Here is a 24,274-nt window from a genome sequence, read left to right on the forward strand (position 1 = left end):
GCTGTGTGTCGATAAATGTCACATTATTTATGATTTATGATCAAGAGACTTTTGTTAAAGTTTGTTCAGGCCCTGTAGCCCTGCTTGTTAAACACACACTTTATAGCTTCTCTGACTTTTCAATGTGATCTAAAGGAACCTGACTACCTCAGTGGCCATGTCTGCTGCAAGGGAGGAGTTACAGCTAAGTCGTGGTTCAAAGTGCACTTAACCATCTGCCAGACTAGAATGTTTTTGTGATATAGTCTTTATTGTCTATACATGTAATGTCCGTGTCTGATGGTTGCTTGGAGAGAGAGAATTTTACAATTGTACAAAAATGTGCAAAACATCAAAACTCAAAATATGGCGAAAAATAGTCAAAAAATAACAAGAAAGATTATGAGCAGTTTAAGTGACAAATTGTCATTTTGTTCAAAATGTTTTTGGCATTTTGACTACTTGGGCACTTGAATACTAATGACATAAAATGTTCCTTCTTTAAAAAAATTGCTCTCTAAAGCACATTTGCTCCAGCTCTCTAGATCTATGAGTCTTCAAAAGACTGTTTATGTAAATGTGCTTCCCCAAATACTGCTCTTCCTCTCCATCTTTTTCATTTGCCTCTCTTGCCTGGAAGACATCCAAAGTATGCAGAGGTCTAATTGGAGAGTGAGCCATAAAATTTCCCTTACCTCTACTTCAACATCCAATACCAGTCTGAGCTAGATCAATCACACACATATATATGCCTCCAATAATCAAATTCTTATTAATAGTCTGAACAACACATCTATAAAGAATCCTATTGCGTGGAAGCAGACAACTAGGAGCGATATGTATCTCAAAACTGACATTTGTGACTTGCAAAAAGAAAATAGAAAACAATATAAACATGTCTTTTTCAACTCTTCCAATATCCAATAAAATGTCAAACACAGATAAGGTTGACATATTAATAGTGATGACAGATAAAATCAAACTTTGGTTTGTTTTTGGATCGGGTGTTGTTACTGTACACCGGTGCCAAGACAGAGTGACAGCCCAATTGACTGTGGGAAGGTCACTAAGCGCAGGATGACATGGCCTGAGGCATGGGGACAAGGTGAGGGGGCTGAGGGGCTGACTCGAGAGGCCCAGAGGGGGGAGAGGGAAGAGAGGCAGCAGAGGACGTGAGACCTGTCCCTGGGAACTGGACTGCAGGATAGGATTCATTCAACTCTGCTTCCTTTACAAACTTAAAATAGAGCCATTGTACTGCATGCGGCTGAGAAAGTGTGTATCTTTATGTCTACATGCCTGCGTGCGTGGTTGTGTGTGATTTCATTTCTTTGTGTTATGAGAATATTCTGTGAATGTGTCTGCCTGTCCAAATGAGTGTCTACGTGTGACTGTTTGTGGACTCCTTGGGAGCGTCCCTGGGAGGACAATGGGCCAAAAGATTCCTGGGAATCTGGTTTGATGTGCAGGTGATGAGTGGCAGTGACTGACTCATATCATCAACCAAGCAGATTCCTTCACAATGCCAGGATCTGGACACACCTTTTAATTTTGTTTGCTGGAAACTAAACGGTCACAGTGATGGGAAAATGAGCATAAGCACTAATGGTGTTTTCTCCTCCCCACACTTAGTCATTCAAATGGATATCGATTAGAGATGTGAAGACATGTTATCTTTTCCACACTAGTGTTTATGGTTCAGTGTGTCAGGGCATTAATGCATTCTCCGTCTGTCTCTGTGTCCCTGCAGGTGAGGTATGCCACAAGTCCTATACCCAGTTCTCTAACCTTTGCCGGCACAAACGCATGCATGCTGACTGTCGCACACAGATAAAATGCAAGGACTGTGGGCAAATGTTCAGCACCACCTCGTCCCTCAACAAACACCGGCGGTTCTGTGAAGGAAAGAATCATTTCACAGCAGGGGGGTTGTTTGCTCAGGGTTTACCACTCCCTGGTACCCCTGGCTTAGACAAATCAGCTCTCACGCTCGGTCACAGCAGCGCTGGACTTGCTGATTACTTCGGCGCAAGCCGCCACCATAGTGGGCTTACTTTCCCTGCAGCCCCAGCATTTCCTTTCAGCTTCCCCGGCCTGTTTCCTTCTGGACTATATCACCGGCCACAGCTCATTCCTGCCACCTCCGCTCCTATTAGACAGACAGCTCATGCACCTGTTACAGGGCCTGGTGTAGAACTAAGGAAAAGTCCTTTGCTTCCTCCGAGCCCTGGTGCTCTGGAGTCTCAAGAACTGTTAAAAGCTCTGTGCAAAAATGGCAGTTCACCTGGAAACGACATACATGACTCAGAACTTCCCAATCAGGGCTCTTCGGTGTCCACAAAACAGCAGAACAAGCAAAGTGACCAATCTGAAAGCAGCGATGTGGACGACGTCAGCACACCAAGTGGGAGTGATCTTGAGAGCACAACGGGCTCTGAACTCGAAAGCGACATGGACAGTGAAAGGGAGAGGGGAGTTGCTCGAGAAAATGGCAAAGGTCCCAGGAGAAAGGCCACTGAGAGAGACCCTCAAAGTCCCAGCTTGATAGGGAGCAGTACTGCTAAAGGCTTTCCAGGCCAATCCCTTATGCAGTCGTCACTAGACGAGCACACGGCTGTAACAGGGGCTGTAAATGACTCTATTAAGGCCATTGCCTCTATTGCAGAGAAATATTTTGGCTCAGCTGGACTGGCTGGCTTGCAGGACAAGAAGGTTGGGTCTCTGCCCTACCCCTCTATGTTTCCACTGCCTTTCTTCCCAACTTTCTCTCCACCAGTTTACCCCTTGCCAGACAGGGACCTCAGACCAACAGGCGTGAAGGGTGAGCCACAGTCGCCAGGAGATGACTGCAAGAAGGCTCAAAGCAAGTCATCTGAGTCACCATTTGACCTCACTACCAAGCGAAAGGAGGGCAAATTGTCCCAGTTTGTTCCCACCAAAACCGATGTTGCAAATGTTACTGGTCAGGACCAGCCACTCGATCTAAGCCTGGGTTCCCGGGGCCGTGGACAGATTCCATGTCAGGAGGAGACCAGGAAGAACAAAAGCTTTGAAGAGGCGAAGAGAGCAGTGGATGTTCCTAAAGCAGACACCTCCTTACAGCATGCCAGGCCCACACCTTTTTTCATGGACCCTATCTACAGGTATTGTTATTCCCAGTATCTCCATTAATTGCATATTGTAAGAGCAAAGATGGGCACTTCTGTTTATGGTTATGCAGTCAACACGAGCTGATAGAAATCTACTATTAGCAGGGTTGAGAAGAGGAGAATGAGCGATCCGTTTGAGACTCTGAAAGACAAGTACATGCGGCCAACTCCAGGCTTCCTTTTCCATCCACAAGTAAGTTCTGACTATAGCACTGTAGAAGCTTGGGCAGCATAGAGTAAAGGGGGTATTAGTACTCCTCCCTTCTGGTCATGTTTTGTAATGACAGGAATTCAGATTAATTTGATTAAATCAACTAAATTCTGGATGACTTTAGCCACACTACAACTTGAATCTTAGATTCTTGGAAACTAGGTTTAGAATTGAGAGGGCAATTGCTGACCCTGTCTGTGAATATTATGATTTTTTTCTGAGAGGCTCCTATTCACAATGGGTGTCCCAGACTGGCCAAACAGAATTAATGAGGATAAGTATGCACCCCCAGTTTTATACAAGCTACTGCCTGTTAAGCCCATTGTTGACTATCTAAACCAGATGTGGCACAAAGAAAGGCCACATTGTGACACATCTTCTCATAATGTGTCTTTGATTACAATATAAAAAAATGATATGCTCTTAAAGCAATGATTTCTGCCCCTGCCTTTTCTGTGCCAGCATTTTCAGTGTGAGGCTCCACAGAAGGCTAGTGTCTGCGTATGTACTCCAGTGTGTGTGCGTGTGTGGGTATATGACACGTCGCTTTCACGTTCATTTGTTCAATCTTACCCTGCGGGTGAGAACGGTCCGTCGGAAAGTGAAAACACCACTTTCTCAGGCGTATGGTTTTTTTTTCTTTTCCCTTCCCTTTTTTCAGGCCGTTTCAGGTCTGGTTTTTACAGGCTGTTTCATTTGTCTGATTTATGTCTCCTGTCCAGACTGCGGCATGGCCCAGCCTGCAGCAGCCACATGGTCGTCCCACACGCCCTAATGAGGTGTCCTATCAGTAGAAACACTAACAGAGTGCTTAGGCCATCTTTATGACTTTATGATGTCTGGACACACAAATCATTCCCACAAACGCCTGACTTGCATAGGTCTAAGCCAGACTAGGCGAGAGGTTCTCCTGTAGACTTTAGTGGGGGTTCAGTATCGGTCACCTGACTCAGTTGTGAGCAGCATGTTAAAATAGAGTTTGCAAAACTTAAGGGACTGGGGATACTTTTCAAAACCTTGAGTGATTCATCTCATTATTTCCTGGCAGGAAATTTTACTGCGAGCCAATACTGGGTTAGATTATATTCTGCAGTTGGAATTGTAACCTCCCATAATGAGCTTATTGAACACCATAGCGTGTTGGAAACTATTAGTCTCTCCAGTCAAACCTCTGCCATAACACAAGAGACAGACACTCCATTGCTCATTCAGACTTAATTGCACCAAGATTCCTCCTTCCTCTCTATAGCAATATGTGTTGATTCATCCACCACGCCTTGGTTCTGACTGCCTTCTTTTTTCCCTCTCTTCCGCCCCTCAGTTTCGTTTGCCAGATCAGAGAACTTGGGTAAGTTCATTTTTGACCTGGAGTGCTGGTCCTCTACCAGTCAGACCCTCAATCGTAACTCATGCATGGGCTGAATAGGAGTTTACACAAGGACATTTGCATGGCTTCAGCCTGTCACCATCACACACAAGCAGAGCACAAAATTTAATCACTGACATATCACTACGATTCTTATTTGTGTATTTAATTTGTGCATTGCGTGATATTATGTTACATGTACAGTGCCTTGCTAAAGTATTCAAGAACATTGAAAAGTTTTACCTTCTGTCTCTTTTTAACCCTTTTTTTTTTTTACTTTTAATATTCGGTAGACTAAGACAAAATAGCACATAATTAATATAATATTTTATTTTATAGTATATTCAACCCTATCAGTGTGATATTTCCAAATAAAGACCAGTACAGCCATGTCCCTTCAGAAGTCAGCAAATTAAGTAGGATCCAACTTTGTGTGATTTAGCCGATGAAGGCTTTAGAGGATTGGTTGAGAATAAACGCTGAATTTGCTTTGGTTTGATTAAACCACAATGAAACTTTTTTGGTCCAAATGGGCATCAGATTTCATTTCAACAGTGATGCATTGGCAGCATCACGCTGCAGGCATGTTTTATTTGATCTGAGACAGAAAAGTCCATCAGAGTCACAGCAAAAGGTGCATATGATTTGATATGCCTGTCTGTGTCTGAGTACACGATTCGCCTGCAAAATCTGAAAGTGACTTTTTTCATGTTTTGCTCCTGTTTTGTTCATCCACTGTCTCACAGCTTTCTCTTTTCTTAATTCTTAAGCAGTGTTCAATTTAAAGATTTTTGCATGACGTTCTGCCACCAGTAAGTTTATTTCGTTTTGATAGCGTTAGCAAATGGCAAACCTGTGGATATGAGGAAATCAGCAGGCAAGACACAGCAACGGCAGCGTAACAAGTAGTTCAACCATAACACATTACCTCTTTATGAGCGCATAAGAAAAATAAATAGAAAAAAATTATACACTAATACAGGGAACAAGGTCAAATATAAATTACACTTAAGCCTTTAACTTGTATGTGACAATTTTGTAAAAAAAATAAATTGGTGAACTACAGAATGTTGCTCACTGCCTTTTAAGCTGAGGCAGCAGGTTACCGCTGCTCTGACTTAGTAAGCCTGGATTTTTGCACTCAGTGATTACTTAAAGCTATTGTTAAAGTGTTGTTGGGATTGTCTTTGTGTGTGTGTGTGGTTGTGTGGGAAGTGGGGGTGTTTGCTGGTGGTGCCTCCACACTCGTGCAGAGTTGCTACCTGTTTGTGTTTATCCATGGTGATCTTCGTGGAAGTAGTAGAGTTCCCCTCCCGTTCATAATTGCCATGCTTTACCCACTTGTGTGTTCTTAAACTATTGCAGATTCCCTTTTTTTTCTAAAGTAATTCATTTATCAAAGATGACTCATAGACCACAGAGTTTCTTACTTGTGGAAAGTTCAGCATGCAGGACATCTGTGCCTGCAATTTGTTAAGAGTTTCCTTCACTTATGGATGTTTATTATGATAAATTTATTTTTGTTTAAACACAATACTCCAAATGTAAAAACTTGCCTCTTTGAAAAAGTGTTATTGACATTCTTTGTGATTTTGATATACCTACTTCTCCTTTTGGTTTTCAACAGCTTCTGTCTTCAGCCTCTGTATCAGCGTCTGAGCGGATTTTCTACAGAATAACAAATCTGCTTGAACCGCTGTTTGATTGTTTCGTAGTATCAATATTTTGGTGACCTCACAGAGGTGACGGCCCGTTGGAGCTAGGTTCTGTTTGTCCGCTCAAGCATGTTAAGCGTTCCATTTATGCTCGCCTGTATGTTTACAATAAAGTTGAAGTAAACATGGCAAAGAACGAGAACCCTCACACTTGAGTTCAGACAGAAAAGTCCATCAGAGTCACAGCAGAAGGTGCATCTGCTGGGTTTTGACTTGACAGGCTGGATAGAAATGTAAGCCGCACGTTTCAGATATTTTTCTCTGTTAAAATTTTCAAGAACAATTTATCTTGTTCTCTCCATTACATAACCATGCTCTACTATATATAAGTCAATGACATCATACCATGAAGGACATAAAGTACTTTTGCAAGACACTGTAACTGAGCATGCTTTATTTATTTGAGGTAACATCTTTACATTTACTCTCTACTCTAATTAACGTAGAACATTTTAAAGAGGGAATTTCCAGCTGAGTTACACCCTCTCCATCTAACAGCTCTTAACACGTGTTTGCTTAGCTGGTGAATGAAGAGAGATTTATTTTCCCCTACATGAGTGGATGGGAGGGATAAATGCAAGGTGTCCTTGTTTGTGTGTGTGTAGTGGTTGGTGGGATTGGGGTGTGTCTATGCTGCATTAGAGAATGGGTAACAGTCTCTCTGGGATTCTGTTGGGGTGGGAGGGAGGTGAGGAGGGGCAGACCCTCCCTCCAAACATCTGGTTCCCGATAAAGATCAACAATTGAGAATGCATCTCGCTAATTAAGGCCCTAACAGCATCACTGACATCTGAAGATAGCCAATCAAGTCCTGGTCCCAGAGTGACACTATAGCAACAAGCAACTTCACAGACACATTTGTGCTCCCTCCTGGGAAAAGACAGGGAGTTTCGGGAGGTATGAGTTGTGTTTATGATCGCCCAAAAGTGTGGGTGGGTTCGTGTTGGTGTCTTGCACAGAGATGTAGGTGGCCAAACGGTGACCTTATCAAACTAACTGACATGCATATCAGACTCTGAGGGAGATTTCTTAGACTGATTTTGTACAATCTAGCTAAGAAAATGTGTAAATTATTTACCAATAGCAGAAAATGAAGGCATAGTAATATTCATGTTTTATGTGAAACACATAAACTCTTAGATTTGAAAATCCTGGCAGAGATGAAGATTTGTGGTACTAAAAAAACAGTTTGGAAACCGTTCCGAATTCCCCAGTAGATGGAGCCGAGAGTGAGCTCAAAGAAAAGTCTTATCGGACAAACATGATACCGCCGACAGCCGTAGAGGCCCTAGTGTTCCCGAGATTTATGGATTCTCATCAAAAGAGGCAGGCAAACTGACTTCTTCGCAATTTCTTAAACAAGCCCGATGAGATACACATTGTATTTCCAGAAAAGATGTGAAAGCATTTCATCTCCGTCGAGCTCGCTCTGGCTTTCTCTCTGTCGCACTTTGATTCATGCCGTGTAACGCCGGCATATTCATAATCAAACAGTCCTGACACTCCACATCCTCCCTCGGTGGGACCGTCGACGGCTGCGGCAGGAACTTTACACTCGGCCGTCACTCTTAATCACTTGCTCCCAACTCTGAACTTCGGCGCCATCCATCAACCATCAGTTCCTCTTTCTTCCAGACCCTTCACTGCCTCGTTTGCATGTTCTCTTTTTTCTTCTTCTTCTTCCTTCTTTCCTGTTGCATTCCTCTTTTTTCCCCCTTCTGTAATCATCAAGTCCTCCATCATATTCTTCTTCTCCAGTTTTCATCCTCTGTTTCTTCTCTTCCTGTCTTGTCATTCTTGGCGAGAAGCCCCAGAGTGACAGGGGGTGAAAGCGGGAGATGGAATGTCAGAGTTGGAGCAGGGCTCCGGTGGAGGACCTGAATCAACACTGATTTGTCCTCTTATTGAAATAAGAAGAAGAAACAGGCTGAAAATTCAATACACGTAAAATAATGCAAATTTGTGTGGCCCCTTTAAAAGATGGAGGAAAAAAGAAAAACTTTGTGTGTGTGCATGTGTGTGTCTACGATGGTCTGACAGGCCCTGCGGCCTACTGAGACCCCCACCTCTCACTCCCCCCTGCAGCCCTCCTCTCCTCCCCAACATCCCGCCCCTCTCAGCACAGCGATATCATTATTACCCGTGTCTGGCCCTTGATCAGTAATGTCAACATCTTTCATATTGACGAATGTGCTGTCTGCCCACATTGTGCACAGAATGGTTTACAGCCCAGCAGTGGACATGAATCACTCCTCTGCCACACACACGTTCAAAACACACACACACACGCCGGCACGCCGCTCTACCTGAAAACACACAGATATGCACTGAGCTGGTAGAATCACCCTCACATACAACGTACATGCTCTTTACTCATATAAATAGACGCACATAAAAACACATTATAGACACATTCCTCTTTCTCACACACATACGTATAGTTTCCGTTTTGTGCACATTTCCAGGCAGTTAATCAACTAAGACCACCAGAGCTTTTTTTTTTTTCTGCTCATGTGTGTCTACCCAGCACACATTTCCTTGGAGAGTTCTGATGAAAGTAAATGTTCAGTTTCATTAGTAGATTGGCTGTAGTCTGTAATCCCCTGTGTGTGAGTAGGGGTGTGTGTGTGTGTGTGTGTGTGTATTTATTGCATGCATGCTTTATGATTATTTGTTGGCTGCATTTAACATTTAGATTTGCACAGCTGCTTGCTGTCGATCATAAATGGGAAGATGACATGTGTTTGTTGCAGAAAAGTTATGAATCAGTGTCAGATCCACTTGTCATGCTCCATATCAGCTGTTTCACCTTGTGATGCATGAATCATTGATGAATGTCATGATAAAAATGCACCTAATACCTGTTTCACTTCTATTCAACTTGTATGATGCCGGTAAACAACACACATCAGTCAACGATGTAAACAAATCTGTAAATGAGCTGCCAGTGGTCATTCAGAAAGTTTTAGGTGTATCATAAGCAATTCTGTAATTGCTTTTTTGTCTTTGTTACAAGAATTACATGGCATATAAAATATAATGAAGTTGTATATTCTGTATCATTTCCATTAAGCATGCTGTTACACTATATTGGGTGCTACATTTTGTTGTGTATGTTTGGTTGGATGTTGCAATCAGATTCAACAATGTCCTAAAAAGAAAATCAAGTAATCTTTTAAATTTGATAAAGAATTTTCATGTCTATAGCAACAAAAGCGGACACTCTAGCTTTGCATGTACAAAACACTGCTGCATTTCAAGACAGAAAAGGCTTCAGCCCTAATGTCCTTCCAATCGCCTCTCTCCGCAGATGACGGCCATTGAGAGCATGGCGGAGAAGCTGGAGACATTTGGCTCCTTGAAGCCAGAGTCGGGAGAACTGCTGCGCTCCGTTCCGTCCATGTTCGACTTCAGAGCTCCACCCTCCACTCTTCCAGAGACACTGTTGCGCAAGGGCAAGGAGCGCTACACATGCAGGTAGCTCTGGCACTGATCTGATAAGAGCAGTTTGATTATTTATTTCGTCCGAGGACGGAAATGTACATTTGTTTAAAAAAAAAACAAAAAAAACACTTGTTAAAATTGCATATGTTAAGCACTGCAAATGAATGTAACTGTTTTGTAGATACTGTGGAAAAATATTCCCTCGTTCTGCCAACCTGACTCGCCATCTCAGGACTCATACTGGAGAGCAGCCATACAGGTAATCCTGCTGTATGAACTCTAGAAACCTTTAACTGTTGTAGAGTCGGCCCGAGGCATAAGCACACTAGGAATCTCAGAAGCAGAAGACCTCCAAGAGTGGAGGGATTTTCAAAGAAGACCACAAAATTAAGTTGTAACTTTTATCGTTTGTACAAAAAGAACTTTCAGTTTTATGCGTCCCCTCTTCTGCATACTTTCAGAACCCTAACTAGAACAACAAATTTTGTCTAAACAAATAAAATATATGTATCTTTGTCAAAAGGACAAAAAAAAAAACAAGTTATCCTGGGTGCTATCAAAAAAAAACATCATTTGAAATGACTTGGAGATTAAGCTGTCTGTAAACACATAGTGCCCTATTTCTATTCATTAATTTAATGCAGAAAAGCTTAATATTCTTAATGTCAGACATAGAAGAAATATTAAACTTATATGATATAAATAATATGAAAGAGCTATAAATGAAGCCCTGTTGAGCAGTGGTACTAATTAAGGTTGTCAAATGACTTGTTCTGTTTAGGGCCCATTGCAAGCTAGATTTGTCTCTGTCTGTATGCTATGACCTTTTTTTTTTGTGTTTTGTCTCATCACATCCACAAGCTTAAGTGTATGTTATTGGAATTCTATGGACTGCATCAACACAAACCTTATAGTGGAATGGAAAGATTATCAGATTTTATTTACATAATTAGCAAATCTGCATGTGTGTGATTTAATCTCTGTATAAATCCAGCTGTTCTTTGAAAGCATTAGAGGTGTGTTGGAGAAAATTAGTGAACCAGAAGCGTCCTGAAGGAACAAAGGAGACAACTCAGGACTAAAGTGTGAAGAAGTTTAAGGCAAAGTTAGGTTATATTACATTATTTCAAAGTGTGAACATCTTGCAGAGCTCTGTTCAGCCGAAAAAAAAGAAAGGAGTGTGACTTAGTGTTGGATGCTGTCTCTACATTTGGGTAACAAAGAGGCGAGTTGTGCTTTGAAAACTTTGTGTTAGCTTCTCCATCTCCATCGGTCTTTCTGCACTTTATGAAACTAACAGGGTTTTTTTTTCTCTCACCGAGAATTTGCACAAAAACATATTAACTCAAATCTGAAATAAGGAATCTAACATTTCCTCTTCTGCAAAAGAAAGCAGCAAATTTCAGTTCGAACAATAAATAAAAGTACAAAAAAAAAGGTCGTTTGTTAGCAAGACACAGACATTTTCCCAGGGATTACCAGACCACAGTTTGTGTGTTTTCCTATACCATAAGCTTGGAATAATTATCCCACTGCTAAATAATTTACCCAATGAAAAATGATAACTGTTGCTTTGGTGACAGAACTGTGGGGTGGAGAAGGGAGGGGACAGGGGGCGCGGGGGTTGTGGTGAGGAGAAGTTTGTCGAAAATTGGGGAGATGAGAAGTCCAGACTTAGCAGCTGTGGTCATTTCTCTTGCAGTTATGAGGCCAGACTCAAAGCAAGCTGCAAGCTTTTGATTCAAGTGAGACTTTCTTGCTGTCCAATGGGGTTGTCATGATATTAAGGATTCCCCCCCTACCCTCATACCCTCATTTGTGTTACTGTGGTTCTTAAAACAAATCTTTCTCACTTTGTTTTGTGTTTATTTCATTGTGAACACAGAAATTAATTTTTGCACCTTAGCTGTATTTGGATAATGAATATACCCTTGCTGAAGTTATTCAGCTTTGTAGTTACCAAGGTGGAAGAATGTTGGCCCAAAGTTTGGAGGAGGCCTATTGACCACAGGGGAGAGAATAAGACAGATGTAGGCCTTTCCTGCCCCAGCCTGATAGCCCACAACTCTACGTGCTGGCATGCCATTAAAAAAGATCACCGCTGTTTATTGTAATTCCTTTTTTTCTTGTGTGGAGATAACCAGGAGGGTTCCTGAGGGACAGCCAAGAGAGCGAGCTAATTCCACCAGCAAAAAAGATGTAATCTTCTCGTATAATTTTGCATGAAGAAACTTGGCAGGAGCCCCTAATTTTGCAGGGCTTGAACCAAATCCGTTGCGTGCTTATTTTGTGAGAGAAGAATGCAGCTTTATTGCGCTGGCTGGAGATAAGAGAGCAGAGCTGTTTCACCTTAAACAGGCTCTTCCATCATGTGTGAGGCTGGGGGACTCGGCATGTGTGTGTTGGTGTGTCCGGCATTACCGATTTCAGTTCTGTTTCCCACAGAAATAAACGCCAGCTTCATTATCCATCTCCTCCTACGTTGCTGTTTGTTGTTGAACGTTTTTATCCGCTCTCTGTGCAGGTGTAAATACTGCGACCGCTCCTTCAGCATCTCCTCTAACCTGCAGCGGCACATTCGCAACATTCACAACAAGGAGAAACCCTTCAAGTGCCACCTGTGCGACCGCTGCTTTGGCCAGCAGACCAACCTTGACCGCCACCTCAAAAAGCATGAAAACGGCCACCTGTCAGGTGAGCCCCATATCACACGGATCTTCACATAGAAGTCTACTTTTTCAAATCTCCTAAAATTTATGTATTTTGTGAAATAAAACTGATCTGCTTGCTTTTAAGACTCATAAATAATTTTGTACAGGAGAATAAAATTAAACTGCCTTATTTGAAGGAATCTAGAAGATGACAAATTAAGCTATATAAATCTGCCATCGTCGCCTCTGCATAAATTGGCTCTGGATTTTTTTTTTTTTTTTTTTTTACAATGAACTGCTTTCATCAGCATATCACAGCTCACAAGTTTGTTCGGTTGCATCATTCTGAATCAGCAGAACAAGTGGTGACAACTGGTCAGAAGCCAACATCAGCAGGGGAGGCGGCCACTTAATCATGCCTAATGTTCTATCAAATACAAATGTATTTATTAGCTAAGCTTTTTCTTTTGCGCATGAGACAATATATTTTCTAACTGATTAAATAAAAGGAATTTAGTTTCTACCACAGTTCTGCATTTACCAATGATGTTAACTGATCCTAAACAGCAGGAATACTGCCAAACTGATATATGGTGTGAGACGAACAGATAATATTTCACAACGGAGTAATAAATGAGAATGCACACAGCGCCTTGCAAAAGTATTAAAATTTTGAAACATTTCCTCATTTTGTCGTGTAACAATCTCAGTATAAACTCAGCTGTTCTGTTAGCGAACATTAGTGAACATTGGCGAACATTAGTGAACATTAGCGAACATTAGTAAACAAACAGCATTTAGAAAACCAAGAAACATAGCAGAAAGGTCAGTGCCAGGTTTTGGACAGTTAAGTTTTAAATCAATATCTCACACTTTGAGCATCCCACAGAGCTCTGTTCAGGTGAGACAAGTTGAGGTTTCACCAAAGCTGAAACTGAACTTTGTAACCCAAATGCAAAATTTTGCAAAAACAGCACTGCTTTTACACCCTACATACACCCCATTTTACACATATAGTGGTGGCAGTGTCATGCTGTAGGAACAAAATTTATGGCAATTCCAGAGGAGATAGGACAAGAAAAGAAAAACTGAAGAAGAGTTTTATCATCCAATAAAACTGACATTTTGCTTTTTTGTGTTTTTCTGCAGGAACTGCAATGTCATCCCCGCAGTCGGAGTTGGACAGCAGCAGTGCCATATTGGACGATAAAGAAGACTCCTATTTTAATGAAATAAGAAATTTTATTAGCAGCGCAAGTCAGAACCAGACATCACCGGACCCCTCTGAAGAAGGGTAAGCACAGCTTCACGTGTTTCCTTTGTCAGATCTGCAGCTACACCGAAGGTCTTTGAAATAATTATTCCCCGTTTTATTAAAGCACTACTCAAGTAGCTTTAATATGTAACAGTTACCTCTTATCACCCTATTTATGTTTATATTATTTTTTACTCTCAGGCAGTCTCTGTTATTAACCACACTACTTTTAGGGCTCCTAATGAGAGACCAATCATCTGTGATAATAAAATCCTGGATTTTGGAATTCCCGTTGAGCTTTTAATACTACTTGCCATTAGGCCACAGGGAAGGAAAGATATCTTTTTGTGTGCAAAAATGTCCGAGCGTTATGCAAATTGGTTCTTGTTGTGGTGATTAGATCAGAAAGCAGTTAGGAGGGTCGTTTGGGTCGCTCCGTTTGTTTTTCCATGTCTCACGTTGGTGGGATCACAGATTGGAGATCGCGGATAAGGCCTGTGAGAGCCGGACCGGGTGGTAAACTATCAAGAGGGGAACTGGAGAAGAATGGAGGAGAAATGGTGGCGGGGGTTGTGGGTGAGGGGAGGTTGAAGCAGAAAGACCGCCACATCTGGAACCAACATGTCTGCCTACAGGAAAAGTGTAGATGGGGGTGGGTCAAAGGGTCGGCCTGTGTTTCCTTTCAAACTGCAGTGCTCCTGACTGCTCCTGATAGATACTTTATCCTCAGCAAATTACCACGTTTGAAAGCGTAATTAGCGAATCTGTTTTCTTAATCACAGAGTTCTCGCTCTCTTCTTTGGAGTTAGCTCCTTCTTGCAGCTGTGCAAGCTTGGGACGGCACGAACACTGCCCTGTCAGTGTGCCGTTCTAAACAGGAGCTGCGTTGCAAGAACATCCGCTCCTGATGACTATCAGTCCACAATTCTTCTAATTTGTAATATTAGCCCCTTTTTTCAGACAAATCCAGTTCAGGTATCCCATTTTTTTTCTCTCTTATACTGTTGGGTTGTGTTAGACTTTCGATATTCTCATTGTTCACTTCTCAGCGTTTTTTCTCTGAAGCCTTTGTGCAAAGAAATGGCATTTTTGCAAGCTGACGAGAGATGTCCTAGAGTGTAATTAGTGAATCAGTCTTAATGTGGTTCCAGATGATTTGCCAAATGGTGGTTTCCTGTGGTGCTGAGACAGAGGGACAGATTAAGACTCCAGCAGTTTGGATAGCTGGCCCCCTCTCCCTCTTCGGGGATAGAGGAGTAGGCCGGTTGGCAGCTCTCTCATAACTCTCCCAGCAAATGGGGCTGTCAGCTAAATATTTGGCCTATTAGATGAATACGAGATAGTAGAGAAAATAAACAAAGAGAGAGGCAGAGCACTCCATTTAAGTGCCGCAGTGATCAGCCCAGTGCTGCTGTGCCCAAAGGGGCCCCAAAAGCTTGATGACAAACTGGATTCCGGCTTTACTCGGCAGCAGATCCTCCACTTCTTGCTTTGTTTATCTCGTAACTTCCACAGTTTATGGTTTAAACTGAAAGACCCACAACAGCACACAAAGCTCTCTATACTTACTTTCATTTACAAAGCAAAAAGACCAACCGTATAGATAGGATTTATATTTATTGTTCTGTGAATGATCCTAATCCACAGGCTAAACGGAGGCCTGTTGGAGGAGGGGAAACCCCTGATGCCCAGCCACGGCTCACGTGACCTGGAAGATGAGGAAGGCGAAGACCTGGATGCAGAGGAGGAAGAAGCAGAGGAGCCGAGAAACAGTCCTCAGAAGACAGACGTCAAGGTGCATCCCAGCAGCGTCGGCGACGATGAAATGGACTTCATTGAGCCCAACGATTTAAACCTCAGCTGCAAAACCTCTCCTAGGAGGTAAATGTTACATGAGATCATCCGCTTATTAAGACATCTCTTGAAAGCCTTTTTTAATTTAATAATATTTTAGAGGTTTTTAAAATATTTTTTTACATACTTCATTAAATTATCGTGTTGCACTGCTTGAATATTGAATGAATAATTTGCTGTCTGATTTTAGTAGCTTTTTGATTGAACATTTGTGCTTGTAGAAGCACTCTTAAATCCTATATTTAATATGACATTCTATTCTATTCTATTCTCTTTTCCTAACTTCCAGGTATTCACATGAAGAGGAACAGAGCAGCTTCTCAGCTTTGGATCACATCCATCGTTTCTCGGATCTGCGCAAAATGGAGGAGAGCGAGCTGAGTGACGGAGATGGAGATGGAGATGGAGATGGAGATGAGGACGATGGATCCTTCGCCTCCCCATCACTCGCCAAGGCAGTCAAACAGCCACTCTTTAGGAAATCCAAGTCTCAGGTATGAGGAATAGTTCCAGTTCTCTCCAATCCTCCATTCCTTCTGGGTTTCCTGGTAAAGATGTGCTAAATGCTTAAACATGAATACTTCATGTTTACTCCCACACTGAAACACTATTTAAAAAAATCTACCTCATATTTAGTAAAGAATAACAATCAAACATTAAGAAATACTATTTTTGATATGTCTTTCCAGACAAAGCAATTCTTATTAAGATGCATTTGATGTGATGTAAACCAGAAATAAGAAAACTGTTAATTAATCTTAAAGCTGCATTATGTAATTTTCATAACATATTACAACATGGTGACAGATTTAACAAATAGGAAGGAGAATAGGTACGTTAAATTAGTTTTATTTCTTTTCAGTCATAACCACAAATTATACATATAATGTATGTAGTTACTTACAGCATTGTTTGCATGTATTTGTGTGTATTTGTGTTAAGGGTTTGGAGTGGCTCCAGCTAACAGCTGCCCATCATTCTGTCTGATCAATTTAGCTAAAAGCTAAAAGAGTGTTGAGCTTTCAGATGAACAACTAATTCTGAAATGTTGGAGAAAAACAAGATGAAACAGTGTTGCCACATGAAAAGTGATGTAGTTGGGTGCCGCAGTGATGCAGGGGTAAAGTGTGCGACCCGTGTACAAAGTCCTTAGTCTTCGTTGCGGCTGTCGTGGGTTTGAGTCCTGGTGCAATGGCCTCTGACATGCCCCCCCCCTCTCACAAAGTAATTTATTGTCTAACTACTCTCCAATAAAGGCCACTAGAGCCAATATAATGATGTACCAACAGAGTGGTACGTTGGGGTTACCAAGTCGCCCTAAAAAAAAACTCACCTCAAGGCTTTTTAGCATATCTTTACCAGGGGTGCCACTAATTATATAGGGCTTTGTGTACGTTCTTTTGTTTGCCTCCTCTACACGAATCACTATATTCAAGCTTTGCGTCCCTCTTCTGTTCCCTCAGGCGTATGCCATGATGTTGTCTCTGGCTGAAAAGGACTCTCTCCACTCCACCCCCCACACCCCGGCCACCATGTGGCACAGTCTGGCACGGGTTGCGGCTGAATCCAGTGCCATTCAGTCCCTTAGCCACGTATGATGACACCTAATACCATTGCATTCCACAACCCCTGACCCGATTACGGCAGCGGGCTTCCGCCACAGAGGCTATCAGAGGGTCCCAGACCGTCCACAGAGTGACTGCTGAGCAGAACTATGACCCATCTGACTGCCTTACACACAAAAGCAGGGTCACTGTCCACACAAAACCCTTTGGCAAATACAAAAAGTTAAAATGATTTTTCACAATAACAACAACTAAGTTGCGGTTAAAAAAAAAAGACACTAAAGTAATACAAGTCTGTATTTATTCTTCGGAGTTTCTCTGTTTTGCACAGTAAAGGCCGCTGATGCAGACAAATTACATGACTTTGCTGGTGTGTCGAGGCTCGAGCACATTCGGGAACATTCTTGAGAGCTGGTTTCAGCGTAGCATGTTTCGTTGCGTGTAAAGCATAAGAGCAAGAACGCAAGTCAAGTTTCACCCCCACAGAGATCCGCAGATGTTCAACTTTTGGATGAAAGCTGCTCCTTGTTCAGACGGCAAGATCAGCACTTGACTATTGACAAATATCTACAAGAAACACATGAAAATGAGTTCAACTGAAATAAGGCCAGTCTCCTATTTGTGTGTTCGTGACTGCGTGTGTCTGTACAATCACAGCACTGTATACAAGTTTCAAGCAGCGCCCCATCCTGCCCACCTGCGCTATATGTGAACGGATATAAATAGATTGTCTTTTTAGTGTAAGAGAAGAAACAATGTTTTGTTTTGTACTTTTCCTTGTTTTTGTTATTTACTGAGATAAGTAGCCAGTGCTGACGATAATTGTCATTCTGTAAAGGGCATACGTCTTTTTTCAAAAATTCTTGAAATCATCCTAGCCGACCAACAATACCACTAAATAGCCTGAATGCTAGTTGTTAGCAACTCCATTTTCATGTGTCTTTCATTTTTTTTAGACAATCATTTGTTTTTTGTTTTTTTATTTGGTTGGTGTTGTTGTTATTTGCTGTTGTATTTTTGAGAATTGTATTTATTTCTTGGCAAACTGTAGTTTGTTTACTGAATAGCACTGCTCTTAGCCCAGGAGAAAGAGGGAGATTCCCACCCCGGGCCAATCCTAATCCCCAGTCATGGGGCTTGTAGATTACGTTTGATTGCCGCATAGTATTAAAAATGCAGTTCACTCCTTACTGTACTAATTAAACCAGTCAATTAATAGATTTTGTTTAGGGTTTTTTTTTTTTATGATTCAGTTGAAAAAAGGAAAAAAAATCATAAATGGTTTAAAGGACAAACAATAAGAATAAATCAGGTTTAATTCGATCCGAAGCGCATGGATGGTATGTAAAGATCTGTATCTGACATTTTCTATGATTGTCTGCAAAGCTTGTGTGATGTTCGGTTCATGTTAATCCCTCGTGCCAAACTTATGATAAATAACAGAATACTCTTGTTTATTCTCCCGTTTTGAGGGACCAGACTTCTTTTTGTTTTTGTGCTTTTTGATTGTTTATAATCGATTTTAAAAATTAATCAGCAAGTTGAGGTACTTTGTTTTAATGCTTTCTACAATGTAACTGTTATGCATTTCAATTCAATACTGTGGGAGGAACAACTAAGAAAATAAAAGAATACAGTGTAGATTGACTTGTTTTCTGTTTAGTCCTCTTTTTTTTTTTCATTGTCTTACAGCTTCATGGCAGCCCATCATTTTGGCCCAAACTGGAGGCATGAGTCAGAATACCACCTGGCTTTTTCTCCTGGCGCTCCCATGGCCTCCAGGAGCGAGGGAGAGCCTGAACTCTGCTCCTCTTTCTTTTCCTCAAGGCCTTGGCTCACATTTAGAGAGGGAAGCGGAGAAAAGGCGGCAGAGGGCTTGAATGTGGTAGTGGGAGCTGAGGCAGGAATGCGTCCTCTTTATTTGTGTCCATTTGTGGGGCATGATGGATGAGGTGGGTAGATGTGATGACCTGGCTCATCGCTCAAACACTCAATAAGAGTCCCCGTCCTGCAGCAGGCCTCCCCATCCGGCCAACCACCCCTCACCCCTCTTTGTCGCTGCTGCCAGCCAACGTGGGCGGACATTGTGGCTGCGAGGGTAGGAGCCCTATTGTCCGACGAATCACTCAACTTGGGGGTGGGGTACAGAAATTGGGCATGTCAGTGAAGATGCTTGGTGCTGACGCTCCATATTTACAGTGCTCTTGGCACCTTAATGGATGGGTTGCTTTCTTAAGGCCTTCAGGGCTCAACGTGGCGTCCGGCTTTGTCGAGGTCACAGAGGGTCAGGCGATGCTGATGAGGTCAGTTTGGGTCATCCAGCTTTGATGAGGTCAGCTTCATTATTGGTGGTGATTCCGAAAGTCATGGTCATAATGAAGTGGTGAGGATATTGCCTTTGACCATGTGTTTTGCCACCTGTGGACTAATTTTGCCTTGCAAAGCTGACCTGTACTTTCTCCACGGTAGCGATGTTACATCCGCAGGAATTTTATATAATGAAACCTTACAAAGTAGTACATAACTATAAAGCTGAAAATAATTGTCTATTCTTGGAGACAGTTGGCTTAAGAACCAGAGAAACTATTTTGTGTGAAATTCACACTAGATCAGCACTTTCTACAATCCTCAGACCAAACCAGCCCCTGCCACCAGCTTGAACTAGTCTTTAAAAGTCACTTAAAAATCCCATTTTCTTGTCCATTTTAATGTTCGGTTTGAAGTTCTGCAAGTCATCTTCATGACTGGAGAACTAAATGCATTCGGTTATTCTTGTTATTGCTTAATTTGCCATTTGTTTTACAAGTAACTAAAGTCTATTTATAAAGCACTTTTCACAGACACAAGCATCACAAAGCACTGTGCAACCAAACGACAGTTAAGTTATACAAAGTGTAAAAGCAAGGATTGAAACCACACTAAAATCATGACATAAAAGCATGGGCGAACACAGTTTTCACTTGGTTAGTCAGGAGAGCGAAGTTGCTGAGGCAAACTGTTCCACAGGTTAGAAGCCACAGACCCATATCCCTGATTTTGCAGCAGAGTACGTGAAACAGCCACAAGATTCTCGGCTTGGGATCAAAGGTCGCAAGTAGCAGAGTGTGGACGAATCAGAAGGCTGATCATTCAGACTCCAGTGAGTGAGAACAAGGACTTCAAATCAAATTCGAAAATCCACTGGGAGCCAGTGTGGCGAGTACAAGACTGGAGTGATATGAGTGGAGTTACTAGATTTAGTAAGAAGTCTGGCAATGGCGTTCTGAATAGCTTGCAGACGTAAAACTGATCATCTGTCCAGACCAATAAAAAGAGAACTGCAGTAGTCCAAATGACACAAAATACAGCATGAATAATGTTCTCTAGATTTGCTCTGGAGACCATGTCCAATGTGTAGCTATGACATGAGTTAACATACAATACTGTTAAAAAGCTCACAGACAAATTTTTGTCCAATTTTGTCACAGTTAGATGTTTCAGGTTATCTTTTTTTTTTAAATGCCAGAGCAACTTTACTTTTTTTTATAAAAGGACAATACAGTGAGGCAAAGATTCAAATCACACCACTCCTAAATGACACAAATAAAAATATGGTGTTCTTTCAATTTGAAATATTTTATTATCCCTGAGGGACAATTCATTTGCAGCAGATTCCGCAAAATCCATGCACAATAACTCTTACAGGAACAGAGAGAGAAAATGTATTGGCCAAGTCTGTAGTTAAAAAATGTCATGCCATTTTGTGAGTTTTAATATGCCGTTCATGCTTGAAAATTCTCCAGTGTTGCTGAATTAGAACAATTCTGCAGGAAAGAGTTGGCCTAAATTCCTCCACAGTGACGCAAACGTCTCATTGACAGTTACCATAAATGCTTGATAGCAACAATCAGTTCACACGGTTAGAGGCAAATTACTCTTGCACATAGAATTACGTTGGCTTGAATAATTGAAATTAATATTAATTAATATTAATAGTAAATTATTATTAAAGTATTATTGATGAGCAGAAACAAAAGAAAGAAACCTGTAAGCAAACAAAATGCTTTTTTTACAGCATTGTAGGCATTTTCAGAATTTTATTTAGAGGTATCAAAGTAAAGGAGGTAGAATATATTTCATAAGGATTTGCTTAATATCCTTTTTCTTCCACTTTACAATAAATGTGTTACGGCCCGGCTCGGATGGCCGCAGCAAAAAATAGGGAGGACACGGAAACCAGAAACATTTTTAGCCCTTCAGAGGCATTTATTAAAAACAACCAATTGTCTAGGGGTGCAATGGGCGGCAGCCCAAGACGTGATAACCCAGCGCTCCCTCAGCCTGGTCCTTCCCCAGTCATGGACCCGGTTGGCCCCCACAGGTCTCAGGTCCCACAAGGTGTCAAGCAATCTTCCGGCACCACTTCTCGTCTGCGCCTGGTTTTTCGGGTCGTCCAGCCTCTCATGAGTGGAACGGCGTTCCTTATATGCAATCCAGGTGGCCATGTAATCAGAAGCACCTCCCGCAATCAAGGACCTTAATTGACAAACAATTTACCTGACACATAGCACACACACACACAGGACCGCCCAGCAGGGGCCGTCACAAATGAAAAACAAAACTTTTTGTGGCTGCAATGTGACAAAAGGAGGAAATGTTCCAGGTTTATAAATACATTTGCAAGTTGCTGTGTCTTCATAAATAGATGTTTGCAGTGTATCTGTCTCTTGTAGTTTCCCAGTGGGGTCATAGGTTGTGACGGGTACTCGGTGGGCAGTGCTTCGTGGAGCTTGGAGCCACTCAGCTAATGGGACAGCTGGCAGAGCCTCAGAATCCATCAGGCCTCATTATAGCTCCCGTTCAGCCTCTCTTTATTCCCCATCTTCTCTCTCTCCATACCCCACCTCTTTCTTTCCCTTCTCTGCCACCCTTCCGACTCGGCCAACCCTGTTTGGCATTTAGCTGCTCCACTCGCCTCGCTGGGACATACATCACACCCTCTGAGCGGGCCGGGCCTCTTCAGCTGGCAGTTCTCTCCCTGATTGACTTGGCACCCATGCTGACTCAGACACCAGGGAAACCACTGGGGAGGAGGAAGAGGAGGTAAAGAAGATTGAGGGTGTGTCTCCCTAAAGAAGGTATTTACTAACAGCTGGCATAAGTGGGAGGTATAGAAGTGGGTGTTTGGGTCGGGGGGAACTCCCACAAATCATTTCAGCAAGTTTCTTCTGTCCCAACGCTCCATATGTACAAACAACTGCAGGCTAATCAGACAACCCCCCCTCAACCTCCTCTCAAGCATTGGCCCACCCCCTGACTTGTTTTTCATGTATCTTTCTTTGCATCACTTCTGCAACCTTGTCAGCTCCTTCTCCATGAGCAACAGAGTTTAAAGTTGTGGTTTTGTTGCTCGGTTTGTTTCTTTCTCGCTGGAAGCTACGGGTCATTAGTGTTATTGATGGACACTCAGTACAGTTCCAGAGAACAGGCTGAACAAGAGCGGTGCGGAGCAGCCATGCACATGGTTTTATTATGACAAGCCTAATCAGGGCAGGCGTGGTGGCACAACCAATTGGAAGGCCTTCATTTGCTCATGGATTAGCCCGGATTAAAAAAAAGAGCTCTGCAGGCCAGCAGCTTCAGTTTAGAGGGACGGATGCATTTATCCAACATGGGATATTTCTGGAACAAGCTGAACATAAATAGGCTTTATATGTTCATGCTGATTTTCTTGCGCAGACTGGAGTCCAAGTTTCCTTTACAAGCTCTTTCCTGCATAGAGCTCCACCTAGTGGTACAACTACAAAATGTGGCTCAAATCATATGACCGTCATTTAGAAAATAACCCCAAAACATAAGTGTGATTTTTTTTTTGTCCTCTCTTCTTTTCAAAGGCTTTAAACATTTAGAGTAAAAATTTCAATCTTAGCAAAACACACATCCAGAGTGTGGGAGAGTTTCTTGATATGGATCTTTTTGGAGCCTTTACTTTTAACATTTATTTTTTCAGTCAACAACTGCCCTAATGGTGCAAGACGTGTTGAAATGATTCCCCCACCTCCTCCACTCATTTCTTTATCTGCGCAGACAGCTTTGTCAGCGAGAGTTCAAAACACCACGGCCCTCTGGGGGATCCGGTTCAACGCAGAGGGCCAGAAATGATCTCTGGGACATGAAGCTATGGCAGCGAAGTGATAGAATCTCTTTTGTGAAGAGTGGCGTACGCTTAATTACAGCGAAAAAGTACCCATGATGCGATCTTAGTGTTTACAGGCTATTTCATTGCTGGTTTCCTGCCCCCCCCCTTTCTCTTTCTCAGCCTCCTGATATGTACGTATCCACGTAGCAGCTTGGACTTCTTGTTTTTGACAGAAATCTTTAAAAATTCATTAAGAGATAATCAGAAGAAAATGTACATTTTAAAGTCTTAACACCATTCAGGAAAATAAAAATGTTCTCTGAGGCAGCTCCAGAATCAAGATTAAACAAAAAAAGATCTCAGTCATAAACTATAATTGTAAGCATATTTAAGGTCTGGTATTCAATATCTTCTAAATCTTACCATAAAAATGTATTCTAGTGTGCCAGCTCCGTCCTCGCCCATCTTCATGCATGGTGGGGCTGATACAGTGGTGCAGTGGCCACCCAGAACACGGTGGATGGATGGCCTCTCTGGGCCTGTTTGACTGGAAACAGGTGTGTGTCATCTGAAGATGAAGGCCCAGCCGATAAACATTATTGGAGAACATCTGCTGCTTGTCACAACACAGGGTGAGCTGCAGCGCTCCAACATCCATCAGCCACACCGGAGACCGGATCTGTGTGTGTGCGTGAGGTAAGGGGGCTCGATCCTTCGCTGGTGAGTCCGTTCACCCATCACTCACCCCGGGGATGCTGGATGGATGGTGGAAAAGGGGGAGAAAGCTCGGTCCAGGCGCTTTGCCGGACCACGTTTGCCTGTGGCCATTAGTCGTGGGCATGCTCCAGTGAGCTTGAAAAATGTCACTGGGAAGTGTGCACTTGCTATCTGACACACAAACATGCACGGTCAGACACACAAGTCAAGATCATATCTCAGGTGCACAGACACACACGAACACGCCCAG

At 42.3% G+C, this 24,274-nt stretch overlaps 1 protein-coding gene across 13 annotated transcripts in view; it reads left to right on the forward strand.

The window, feature by feature from the left end:
* Positions 1-18,836, forward strand: part of mecom (MDS1 and EVI1 complex locus) — a 161,698-nt gene extending 142,862 nt beyond the window's left edge. For 5 of the 13 annotated variants that reach the window (XM_027999039.1, XM_027999041.1, XM_027999045.1 and 2 more), the window contains 10 exons: positions 1,730-3,122; positions 3,231-3,321; positions 4,661-4,687; positions 9,731-9,897; positions 10,046-10,123; positions 12,389-12,558; positions 13,665-13,809; positions 15,418-15,651; positions 15,914-16,118; positions 17,088-18,836. In XM_027999039.1, the coding sequence (XP_027854840.1) occupies positions 1,730-3,122; positions 3,231-3,321; positions 4,661-4,687; positions 9,731-9,897; positions 10,046-10,123; positions 12,389-12,558; positions 13,665-13,809; positions 15,418-15,651; positions 15,914-16,118; positions 17,088-17,222 (2,645 nt within the window). In that variant the 3' untranslated portion in view covers positions 17,223-18,836. The remainder of the gene's footprint in view (positions 1-1,729; positions 3,123-3,230; positions 3,322-4,660; positions 4,688-9,730; positions 9,898-10,045; positions 10,124-12,388; positions 12,559-13,664; positions 13,810-15,417; positions 15,652-15,913; positions 16,119-17,087) is intronic. The other 8 variants (XM_027999040.1, XM_027999047.1, XM_027999043.1 and 5 more) reach the window with 3 other exon arrangements.
* Positions 18,837-24,274: the final 5,438 nt, after the last annotated feature.

Source organism: Xiphophorus couchianus, chromosome 18 (assembly GCF_001444195.1).
Source record: "Xiphophorus couchianus chromosome 18, X_couchianus-1.0, whole genome shotgun sequence".
NCBI lineage: Eukaryota > Metazoa > Chordata > Actinopteri > Cyprinodontiformes > Poeciliidae > Xiphophorus > Xiphophorus couchianus.